Below are 12510 nucleotides of genomic sequence, written 5' to 3'. Positions count from 1 at the left end.
GTTTGGTAGCGCAAATGGGGAGATTTTCTGGAGGTCCCTGACCTCAGTGCTTTGACTTGAGGTCTGGAAGGGAGGCTCTGCTCTTGTGTGTGTGTTTGGGGTACCTCAGGCAGACTGGAGTTTGAGAACTGGGTGACTGGGAAAACAAGACCCCTAGGAGCACGGGTGGCGGGGTAGTGCTAAGCATTGGAGTCCTTGACCCAGGCCTGGCTCAACTGTAGACTGGAAAGTTGGAAAAGCCAGGGAGGGGGTGGGGCCTGCTGTGTTGAGGGGGATGGTCCTCCTGGACACCCCTGTTCAGCTGGGAGTTGGCGGGGGGGGGGGGTGTGGGGTGGGGTGGGGGGGTGTGGGGTGGGGTGGGGGGGTGTGGGGTGGGGTGGGGGGGTGGGGGGTGGGGTGGGGGGTGGGGGGTGGGGGGTGGGGGGTGGGGGGGGAAGTAGACTGGTCCTCCTGGAGGCACAGGCTCTGTAGGGGCTGGGGCTGAGGCCTGAGAAGTGGTGATGTGTCCCTGGCTGCCCCTGCCCCCATGGTGTCATAGCACAGAGGTCAGGTTGGGGGTCCAGCTTGGCCCCTACAGCTGTGGATGCCGCTGAGCTCCTGCAATAACGACCATGGAGATGGTCACCTCTCGCGTCAAACCACTAGTGCTTCTTGCAAATCAAAGCAAGGCGGCCTTCTGTGTGCTTCCAGACACACCACCCTCCACGTGGTCTGTGCCCTCACCTCCGCATCGTGGCCTGTGTGTTACTTTTGTAATAAAAATAATGTTTCTAGGAAATCCATGCTTTAAATGTTCAACTGAATTTCTAGGTTGGCTGAGCGCCTGTGGTTCGGGAGGGGCACCCCTGGCCTGGGGCTTGGCCCCGCTGCCCCACTCACGCGGCTTCTCTCCCGCCTGCAGGTACCAATGGGATTCCCAATGGGGAAGTCGATGCTGGTGCTTCTCACCTTCTTGGCCTTCGCCTCGTGCTGCATTGCTGCTTACCGCCCCAGGGAGACCTTGTGTGGCGGGGAGCTGGTGGACACCCTCCAGTTCGTCTGTGGGGACCGCGGCTTCTACTTCAGTAAGTGGTGGGGGGGCTTCCTCAAACGTGCTCAGGCCCCGAGCCTCCAGCCAAGGGGAGCTCACTCCAGTGTCAGCGGCCCGGCCCCTTGCCATGCAACTTTGACCTTCCAGCCGAATTTCCGAGCGCCCGCACCCGCTGACTTTCCCATCACATGCTCCTGTGAAGGGTGGGCCAGAGGGGGCACTCACGGGGGCCGCCCTTGGCATCAGAATTCCTGATGGGAGCCACAAGGCTCCAGCTGCTGAGGCACTGCGCCGCCAGGGCTTCAGACTCTGGAGGAAGAGCCTGCTTTTCTTCCTGCACCTTTTGGATGTTTTGACAAGGGACGTGTGTTCAATGAGTGATCAGAATGAAAATAAAGTGACTTAAAGAATTAAACCCAATAAAGCAAGAGCAGCTGGCAGGTGGCAGGGCTGAGCATGCATGCGCCTCCTGACTGTGCATGCAACGTGTGCTGGGTGTGCATGCACCGTGGGGGGGTGCCCGCCTGCTGACGGCAAGACACTTCGGCCTTTCCTCCTGTTTCCCTCTCGGTCTTCCAGCCTGGGGGCTGGCAGGTGGGTGCACAGCTTGCTGTCCTTGAGACCCCACCCTCAGAGGGGAGCTGGGTGGATGCACAGGCAGGCATGGTGCCTGGGCATGCCTGATGGGGTGGGGGGGGAACAGCACCTCACTGGCTGGGGCCGCACGGCTAATCCCACCTGACACTCACCCGGAGTGGCATCTTCACCACCTCTACTTACCCACTCTGTGAAATGGGCTCACAGGATGCACATGTACTTCAAAACTTTTCTCTGAAAAGTGTTTCTGCTGCTTGACCCTGGAAACCCACGCCTGCCCTGGCCTCTCCTGTGCCCCCTCTCTCTCCTGCCCCATTTGGGGGTAGGAAGTGGCACTGCAGGACCTGGTGCCAGCCGGTCCTTGCCCAGGGAGAAGCTTCCCTGCACCAGGCTTTCCTGAGAGGAGGGGAGGGCCGAGCCCCCACTTGGGGGACCCTGTGATGAGGCTCCTGCTCCCTCCTCCGGCTGATGGCACCTGCCCTTTGGCACCCCAAGGTGGAGCCCCAGCAACTCACCCCTTCCAGCTAGCGGAGCCTTGCTGTGGGGGAGAGGGGGAAGACGGGAGGAAAGAAGGGAGTGGTTCCGTCGCGCCTCCTCACTCCTCTCCTCCCGTCTTCTTCTCTCCTGCCCTTGTCTCCCTGTCTCAGCAGCTGCAGGGATGGTGTGGGCCCCTCCAGCCTCCTGGGTGGTGCCAAGCCAGAGTCCAAGCTCAGGGACAGCAGTCCCCTCCTGTGGGGTCCCCTGAACTGGGCTCACACCTCACGCCTTTCCCTAACCACCCTCAGTGTGGGCCTTGGGTCCCGTTGGGTCCGTCTGGCCATGGGACCGAGAGCCTGTGCCCACTGTGTTCATCTGAGGGAGGAGGCAGCAGAGGCCAGGGGCTGGTCCGGGTCCCGCTCACCTCCCTCCCACCTCTCTTCTTTCTGGGACACCTCTGCCTGCCAGCTCTGGCTTCCCTCCCCTGACCCGAAGGGTGGCCTGGGGCCAGGGCTGTTTTCTCCTCCCGTGGGCTCCCCGGGGGCAGAGGGACAGTGGGGCGCTGACGCCCTCTCTGTGCTGTGGACTTCCAGGCAGGCCCGCAAGCCGTGTGAGCCGTCGCAGCCGTGGCATCGTGGAGGAGTGCTGCTTCCGCAGCTGCGACCTGGCCCTCCTGGAGACCTACTGTGCCACCCCCGCCAAGTCCGAGAGGGACGTGTCGACCTCTCCGACCGTGCTTCCGGTGAGGGTTCTGGGCCCCTTCCTCTCTCCCTAAAGACAGAGAAACGGGGCTTTGGGCTCCTGGTGTTTCCTGGGGCCGCTGGGACCTCTTAGCCGGGGACGAGGACCCATGACTTCTGTGCTTGCTGCGTGGCTGGGGAGCAGCTCAGCGTTGGCCCCTCCCGTCCCCCCGCCCCTGGACGTTAGCCAGTGCAGTCACAGGGGTGAGGGGTGGGCTGTCAGATCAGGCGGGCGGCTCAGGCGGAGGAGCGGAGAGTGGGCACCAGCTGACCAGCCCCTTCCCCTCCCAGGACAACTTCCCCAGATACCCCGTGGGCAAGATCTTCCAATATGACACCTGGAAGCAGTCCACCCAGCGCCTGCGCAGGACCCTGCCTGCCCTCCTGCGTAACCGCCGGGGTCGCGTGCTCACCAAGGAGCTCGAGCTGTTCAAGGAGGCCAAGCGTCACCGTCCCCTGACTGCTCTGTCCACCCAAGACCCCACCCACGGGGGCACCCCCCCAGAGATGTCCAGCAATCAGAAGTGAGAAAAACAGCCCTCCACGAGTCTGCGGCCCAGCACCACCACCTGCCTCCTGACCACGGACATTTCCATCAGGTTCCATCGCTAAAATCTCTCGGTTCCCCTTCCCCCCAGGGCTTCTCCTGACCCCAGCCCCTGTGCCCCGTCTCCCCAAAAACAGGCTACTCTCCTCTGCCCCCTCCATCGGGCTGAGGAAACAGCAACATCTTCAAAAATGTACAAAATCGATTGGCTTTAAACATCCTCCACGCCCCCATCAAATTATCCCCACACATAAAAAATCAAAACATCAAACTAACCCCTACCCCCTACACACAATGGCCCTCTGAAAACTAATTGGCTTTATAGAAACACCAGAAAAGCTCAGAAATTGGCTTTAAAAAAACCCAACAACCAAAAAAATCAATTGGCTTAAAAAAAAAAAAAAGAAAGAAAAATTGGCTTAGAAACAATTGGCAAAATGAAGGAATTCGGCCCTCCCCACCCCCTCTTTCTCTTCTCCCATGGACTTTGAGTCAAATTGGCCTGGACTTGAGTCCCTGAACCAGCAAAGAGAAAAGAGGGGCCCCAGAAATCACAGGTGGGCATGTCGCTGTTACCGCCATCTTCCTTCTAATCTGGCCACCCCAGTTACAGCAACAACCCAGCTGGCTCCTCACTCCTTTTCCATCACTGAACATCACGGAGCAGCCAGAGGGACCCAATGAGACCGCAGGAGAGGAGGACAGAGCATGAAAACCCAAATCCACACAAACACAACTGAATTGGCCCAACCCCCACCCCCAAACTTCCATCTCAATTCCCATCCTAAAAAACACTGACACCTTCCCTGCAGCCACATGCACACAACACACACACACAAACACACACATGCACACACAGCACACACACATGCTCGCACACGAACACAGCATGCACATGAACACACACACGCACACACAAGCACCCACCTGCGCACACACAAGCACCCACCTGCTCACACACCTTAGCTTTTATTCGCTCACATACACACACCTGCACACACGCCTTAGCTTTTATTGGCTCACATGCACACACACCTTAGCCTTTATGCGCTCACATGCACACACACACACACTTTAGCTTTTATTTGCTCACATACACACACCTGCACACACGCCTTAGCTTTTATTTGCTCACATACACACACCTGCACACACGCCTTAGCTTTTATTTGCTCACATACACACACCTGCACACACGCCTTAGCTTTTATGCGCTTACATGCACACACCTGCACACACGCCTTAGCTTTTATGCGCTCACATACACACCTGCACACACACTTCAGCTTTTATGCGCTCACATACACAGGCTTAGCTTTTATGCGCTCACATACACACACCTGCACACACATCTTAGCTTTTATGCGCTCACATACACACCTGCACACACACCTTAGCTTTTATGTGCTCACATGCACACACCTGCACACACATCTTAGCTTTTATGTGCTCACATACACACACCTTAGCTTTTATGCGCTCACATACACAGGCTTAGCTTTTATGCACTCACATGCACACACCTGCACACACACTTCAGCTTTTATGTGCTCACATACACAGGCTTAGCTTTTATGCACTCACATGCACACACCTGCACACACATCTTAGCTTTTATGCGCTCACATGCACACACAAGCACCCACCTGCACACGCACACACACACCCCCGTACAATTGGATGAAAACAATAAGAATATCTGAGCAACTCTAATGTCTGTCCAGATCAGGCCAAACTCCATCTAAGATTGTCCAAGCTGTTTTCCTGCTCTGAGCCCCCCTCCCGTCCCCATCTCCACTACCCCTCAGCCCGGTCTGTGCCCTGCCTCTCAGAGGTGGGGGCTCAGATGACGGGGTCTGAGTGCGCGGCCGGCGGTTTGGGATGCCCCCATTGGGTGGGAGGAGTGTGTCCCAGACCGAATTCCATCTTGCCACCATGAGAGAGGTGCCCTTGCGAGGCTGGCCTCCTTGGCGCCTGTCCCCACGGCCCTGCAGTGTGAGCCACAATGCTCCCCATTCCCCACCCATCCCGATACACCTTCCTTACTGTGTGTCGGCACAGCCAGAGTGAGAAGAGTTTGGCCACGCTGGAGATGGAGGTAGCCAAGCAGACATGCCCCCATGCCCCCACGAGTAGCCTGACTCCCTCGTGTGCTCCTGGAAGAAAGATCTGGGGGACCCCCCCCCCACCAGAGCACACCTAGGGACCATCTTTGCCCATCTCCTGGGAGCCCTCCAGAAATGTAGGGTCTCCAGGGGCCGGGCACTGATGCGGGGAGTGGGAAGTCTGGCGGTTTGGCGGGGCGGGTGGGGGGCAGTGGGGGCTGGGTGGGGGGAGCTCTGGGGTAAGAAGTGGTACCGAGAGATTTTGGCCGGAAAAGTCAGGAGGAGCGACAGCAGACTTGCAGAATGAGAGAAATTAGGACCCCTCCAAATTTCACGTCAATTGATCTATTTCCCCTCTTTATTTCTTGGGGCATTTTTTCCTTTTTTTTTTTTTTGGTTTTTTTTTTGACCCCCTCCTTAGCTTTTATGCGCTCAAAACCAAATTAAACCCCCTCCCTACGTAACAGGGGGGCAGTGACAAAAGCGAGAACGTACGAAGCCAGCCTGCAGACCATCACGTCCTGCCCCCCGTCATTTATCGCCCTGATTTGATTTTTGTATCTGTCCCTGTTGCTTGTGTTGGGTTGAGGGTGGAGCCTCTGGGGGGGCGCCAGCCACTGCGCCCCCTCGGAGAAGTCAAAGGGGAGTGGAGAAGGCCGCTGCCCGGCCTGGCTTTCGGGGACAGTGGCTGGTCCCCGGAGGTCCTGAGGGCGGAGGGGGGGGTGGGGCAGGGTCTCCTCAGGTGTCAGGAGGGTGCTCGGAGGCCACAGGAGGGGGCTCCCAGCTGGCCTGAGGCCGGCTGGGGGGGAAGGGGCTGCAGGTGTGTGAACAGAGGACTCCATCGGGCTGGAGCAGGGTGGCCGCCTTCCGCACACTTGAGGAGCCCTCCCCTCCCCCTCGGTGACATCTTGCCCGCCCCTCAGCACCCTGCCTTGTGTCCACGAGGTCCGAAGCTCTGTGGGACCTCATGGGGGCAAGGCAGGGTGAGGTCGGGGAGTAGGGAGGTCAGGCGGGTCTAGCCCGCAGAGCAGGAGAGCTGCCAGGTCCAGCCATCGACCGTGTTGCTTGGGCCCCGGAGCCCACGGGTCTGGTGATGCCGCAGCAGCCACCACCTCGGCGCCTAGGGCTGTGGCAGGGACTCGGCGGCTGGGAGGTTTACCTCGCCCCCACTTGTGCCCCCAGCTCAGCCCCCCTGCACGCAGCCTGACTAGCAGTCTAGAGGCCCAAGGCTTCTGGGTCCTGGTGACGGGGCTGGCATGACCCTGGGGGTCGTCCATGCCAGCCCACCCCGGGCGCAGAGGGTCCCTCGGTAAGTGCCCTGAGAGCGGGCCATTCGGAACATTGGGCAGAAACCAAAAAGCCAAATTGTCACAATTGTAGAACCCACATTGGCCTGAGATCCAAAACGCTCCGAGGCACCCCAAATCACCTGCCCGCTCGTCGGGACGCCCACTCACCCAGTGTTATGTTCTGCCTCGACGGGTGGGTGCTCTCGGGGGCACCTGCCGACCGGCCCCTCGCGTCCCCATGTTTGCAGCTCTCCCCCAGGCCACTCACCATCCTGGCCCGGGCCGCCTGTCTGACCTCCGTGCCTGTCGTGGCTTTCCATCTTGTCTCCTCCCCGTGTCCCCAATGTCTTCAGCGGGGGCCCCCTCTTGGGTCCCCTCCTTTGTCATCACCTGAAGACCCCCACGCCAAACACTGAATGTCACCTTGCCTGCCGCCTCAGTCCACCTGGCGGCCCGTGTTTGACTCAACTCAGCGCCTTAACGCGAATATTTCTGGCAAAATCCAGTCTTGGGTTTTGTCTTTAACCTGTAACGCTTGCAATCCCAATAAAGCATTTAAAATTATGATCTTGTGAGTGCTCCACTCTTTGACCTGGGTACCGGATTGCGGGAGGGAGGGAGAGAGGGAGGGAAGGGGCAAGCAGAGGGGGAGAGGAGAAGAGGGGAAGACCTGAGGGGTGTGGGCACCTCCCTCCATCCCCTGACCATGCACATGGAGAAATGAAGGCAGCTGGAAGCCGGACTCTCAGACACTTGGCCGTGCACCCGAAGCCAGGGGGTCTGGGACAGTTTCAGGCACCAAGTTCTCACAGATGGGGTTGCCAGGAGGGGTAGGAGCCTGAGGGGCTTTTCCAAAGGAAATGTAAAGTACCATCACTACCAATTCCAGGGAATGCCTCCCCAACCTTGGAGGATTGGGGCTGGGCAATGTCTAGAAGGTTCTGGAAACCACCATAGCTATTGCTGGAGATGGGGGCTCAGGGCCACTCCCACTCAGGGACTCAGCCCCCTCCCAAGATGGAAGCTGCACGGATGTCCTTGGTACCACTGCCTCCCGCTGGGGTTCAGCCCTGTGCCCACCTGTTCCAAGGGTGCTGGCCTCTGGTTTTCAGGGTCCCTGGGCATGGGAGGAGGGGTAGGCTGGGCTGCTGGGAGCCTGGCTCAGCCCCTCCTCTCCGACCCTCTAGGAACTTCCCTGCAGCCTTGGGCAGTGGATCTGCCTGCTCCCACCCCACTGTGGGGACGGAGGGGCAGGGGCGCCACAGATGGAGTTGCACCCAGGGCCCTGCAGCCTTCAGTGCTGGGTGGGCAGTGGGGAGGGGCTTGACTGGGTTGGGGGCATACTTGCTCCCTGGCCTCTGGGGATTCTGCCCCTGGTCAAACCCTGTCTCTTGATGGCTCCCTCTGTCCCTAGCATTTCTCCTGTGCCGGGCACTGGTGGGTGCTGGGCTGTCACCAAAGCCTCTGGGGCCTGGGGACATCGACAAGGGCATGTCACTGCCCACACCATCTGAGAGCCACTCCAAGGGAACGGAGAGCGTGAGCGGTGGTTTGGGGGTTGCCTGGAGGAGTTGGGATTAGCCTTGAAGATGAGGAGGGCTGAGGGTTAGAGAAGAGCAGATTGGATGTGGGGGACACCGTGGGCTTCCCGGGCTGGTCCCTGGCTCTGCGCCTCAGTGCTAGGGCTAGGCTGGATGGTCCAGGGCTCAGTCCTAGGGCTCAGCTGTAGGGTCTGGGGCCCAGGTGGCATTGCCAAGCTTCAGAGGGTCAGGGCTGCTCTGAGGCCCTTCTGCAGGTGTAGAGGGAGGCCTAGTCCTGTACACCTTCCTGAGGCCAGATTGACTTTCTTTCCCTGCAGGCCCAGGCAGCCCTGCCCCATGCTCCTCTCCTAGCCCTGCATCCCCACCACCCCACCCCTGCCTACGCCCATGCAGAGCTGGGCTCATGGTCTCCCTTTCTCTCTAGGTCTGGTTCAGGGCCCAGCCTCCAGCCTGGTGGTCCTGGGCCCTCCTGCTCCTGCCCACCCTGGCCCCAGGTCACTTCAGCATTGGCTCTCTCTGTACTCTGGGCCCCCTCAGCCACTCCTGCCCATGCCCAGGAGCTTCTCTGCAACTTCCTTTCTTTCGCTTGCAGCCTGGCTGCCCCCTGCTACCCCAAAACCCTCGCAACCTCCCCTGACTTCTCTGCAGAACTAAGCAGAACCACTCACCCCAGTTCTCCTGGATTTGGCCTGGTCTCTAGTCACCCACTCAGGGCTGCCCGGCCTCATTCCAGGGGTCCTGAGACCATTCAGGGCCTCTCTTCTCCCCTCTCCCTGCTTTGCACATTTCCAGTTCATCCTGAGAGTTTCAACCCTCCACCCACCCACCCGTCCACCCACCCATCCACCCATCCACTTGCCCACTTACCAACTCATCCATCCACTAGTCTATCTACCCACCTACCATCCACTCACCATCCACCCAATCACCTATTTATCCATCCCATCCACCCACTTACCACTCACCCATTCATCCATCCATTTACTCACACCTCCATCCACCCACCTACTCATCCATCTGTTCATCCATCCCATCTACCCACTCACCCACTCACCCATTCACTCATCTGTTCATCCACCCACCCACCCATCCACGTATTCATCCATCCCATCCACAAACACTCCCACCTACTACTCACCCACTCATCCATCCCTTTACTCACCCCTCCTTCCACCCACCCACTCGTCCATCTATTCATCTGTCCTCCACCCACTCACCCACTTACCCACTCACCCACTCACCCATTCACTCATCTGTTCAACCACCCACACAACTATCCACTCACCCACCCATCTACCTATTCATTCATTCCATCTCCAAACAAACACTCTCATCTACTACTCACTAACCCACTCATCCATCCATCCACTCACCCCTCCATCCACCCACCCACCCACTCATCCACCTGTTCATCCATCCCATCCACAAACACCCCCACCTACTACTCACCCACTCATCCAACCATCCACTCACCCCTCCATCCACCCACTCATCTATTCATCCATCCCATCTACCCACTCATCCATTTACCTCTCACTCACCTACTCATCCATCCATCCACTCACCCCTCCATCCACCCACTCACTCATCTAACTCATCCACCCACTCACCCACTTACCTGTCATTCAGCCACTCATCCATCCATCCACTCACCCCTCCATCCACCCACTCACTCATCTAACTATTCATCTATCTCATCCACCCACTCACCCACTTACCTGTCATTCAGCCACTCATCCATCCATCCACTCACCCCTCCATCCACCCACCCACTCGTCTATTTACTCATCCATTTTGTTCACCCGCTCACCCACTGACCCACTCACCACTCCCTCTTTCATCCATCCACCCACCCACTCACCCATGTACCCACATGCAGGACTCTCAGGTCAAGAGATGAGCTCGGTGTCGTGGAGGGAAGGACAAAGGTGCTGGGTGCTCTTTTAAGCAGGACAGGCCTCATGGAGAAGTTGGCTTGAGGGCAGAGACTGGAAGGAGCTGAGATGGAGTGTGGAGTATCAGGAAAGGGCATTTTTCCTAGTGGGAATGAAACATGAGTGGCCTGGGAGTGTTTGAAGTTGGGAATTTGGGTGGGTGGGAGCTGCGGCAGGAGGAAGTGGGGGGCCTGTGTAGGAGCTGAGGTCGGAGCTGTAATGGGGGGCAGATGGCATGGGTTGCAGAGGCCAGTGCGTGTGTTCAACAGACACCATGGGCCTCCACTGGCCTGGGATGAATGGCGGCCACCATAAAGATCTGTCCCGCCATGTGCACTGACTGGGACCTACAGTCCCAGCTACGTGGAGGCTGAGGCAGGAGGATCACCTGAGCGCAGGAGTTCAAGGTTTCAGTGAGGTATGGCAAGGCAGCACCTGTGAACACACACTGCAGTCCAGCCTGGGTCACCGAGTGAGAGCCCCATGTTTCTCTAAAAAAGGAAAAAAACATCTGTTTACATCCTGATCCCCTCGGACCTGTGAATGTGCTTTTGCATAGAAAAAGGGTCAGCAGGGGCGGTGGCTCATGCCTGTAATCCCAGCACTTTGGGAGGCCGAGGTGGGTGGATCACCCGAGCCCAGGAGTTTGAGACCAGCCTGAGCAAGATGGCAAAACACCATCTCTACAAAAAAACAAAACAAAACAAAACAAACCCCCAAAAAACCCTAAAACAAAAATCAGCTGGTGTGGCGGTGCATGCCTGTAGTCCCAGTTAGCTGGGAGGTTGAGGCAGGAGGATGGCTTGAGCCTGGAAGGCGGAGGTTACAGTGAGCCGAGATTGTGCCATGGCACTCCAGCCTGGGCAAGAGAGCAAGATCTTGTCTCAAAACAAGAAAAAGAGAAAAAGAAAAAGGGCCTTTGTAGGATCTTGCGATTTGATCATTTTGGGTTTGGGGCAGGCCTAAATCAAGTGACAGATGTCCTCGGAAAAGACATGAAGGGGAAGGGACACCTAAGGGCAAGGCCAGGCAACCCAGGAGGCAGAGATGGGAGAGAGGCAGCCACATGCCAGGGAACGCAGGGGCCCCAGGAGCTGGAATGGGTGGGGAGGGACCGTCCCCTAGGGACTTCGGAGGGAGGGAGGCCTGGCAGACACGTTGGTTTTGGACTCCGGCCTCTGGAACTGTGAGAATGCATTTCTGTTGTTAGGGGTCACTTGGGAAATGACATTAGGATGCCCCTGCTCCATCCTAGGCCCCGTTTCAGGTGCTTCGCATCCTGCCTTGAGCGTTTTATCCAGGAGCTCCCAGTCCACGGCCCACACCCCAGCCGCCCCAGCCTCCTACCCGCCCATTCTGGCCCGTCTCCTCTCTACTCCTAACCTCTATGCGGTAAGCACACGGCCATGTGGTGAAGCTCGCAGTGGCCCCTTATTTCCTTGGTGACAAGCAACACCCTCGTGACGACCCATGAGGTCACCTGACCCTGGCTACCCATCACCGCCACCCCTATGACACCTGCCTGGCCACAGTGGTGCCAGGTTGGGCTGCCACTGCCGGGACCCCTTCCCCTGCACACCTTTGCCCAGGTCACCTTGGCGTGGTGGCACTCTCGGTGTGGAGCCTGCCTTGGGCTTCCTCTACACAGTAGCAGCCCCTGTGGGCCTGTCCCACAGACACTCCAGGAAGGAAGAAGACACGCCTCTAATGGCACCTGCTGTGGCCGGCTTCCCTCCCCCAGGATGTCCCGCACAACCCTCACCCAGTGTGCCAACCATGCCCTCTGCCACACCTCACACTGAGTTGGTCAAGAAGACCCACGGACTCCACTAGGCCCTGGCCCCTGCTGTCCAGCCTCCAGTAGAGCCACCTCCTCCGGCCATGCTCCATGTGGGACCAGAGCAGGGAGGCCAGAGCCTGCCTCTCTCCGTGTAGAGTCCTCCCGGAATCCCCGAATCCCATGGTCCGCTGGCAAATCCAGCCCCTGGCCAGGCTCTCCAGCACGTGGCCCCACCCTGGTCCTCCCACCTGCCCCCCGCCTCCACTCCCAGGCTTCACTTGCTGCCCTCTTGCCCAGCCCTCTGGCATCGCCCTTGTCCTAGTAACTGGCACATGCCCTCTGCTGTACTGTGCCATCCTGATCCCCGGAGGCTGGCCTCCCTTCCTGTTTGGTCTGGCAGTCAGCCCTCCCCTGTCCACCAGAGATACTTCTAACCATGGCCCCAAGGCGCCCGCTGGCAAGTTCTCTCC

At 58.6% G+C, this 12510-nt stretch overlaps 1 protein-coding gene across 5 annotated transcripts in view; it reads left to right on the top strand.

The window, feature by feature from the left end:
* IGF2 (insulin like growth factor 2) overlaps nt 1–7349 on the top strand; it is a 28323-nt gene extending 20974 nt beyond the window's left edge. For all 5 annotated transcript variants that reach the window (XM_010331145.2, XM_010331146.3, XM_003943287.4 and 2 more), the window contains 3 exons: nt 902–1064; nt 2698–2846; nt 3136–7349. In XM_010331145.2, coding sequence (XP_010329447.1) covers nt 908–1064; nt 2698–2846; nt 3136–3372 — 543 coding nt within the window. In that variant the 5' untranslated portion in view covers nt 902–907 and the 3' untranslated portion in view covers nt 3373–7349. The remainder of the gene's footprint in view (nt 1–901; nt 1065–2697; nt 2847–3135) is intronic.
* Nucleotides 7350–12510: the final 5161 nt, after the last annotated feature.

This window comes from Saimiri boliviensis, chromosome 6 (genome assembly GCF_048565385.1).
Source record: "Saimiri boliviensis isolate mSaiBol1 chromosome 6, mSaiBol1.pri, whole genome shotgun sequence".
NCBI classification, from domain to species: domain Eukaryota; kingdom Metazoa; phylum Chordata; class Mammalia; order Primates; family Cebidae; genus Saimiri; species Saimiri boliviensis.
This window is presented reverse-complemented; position numbering and strand designations above follow the sequence as displayed.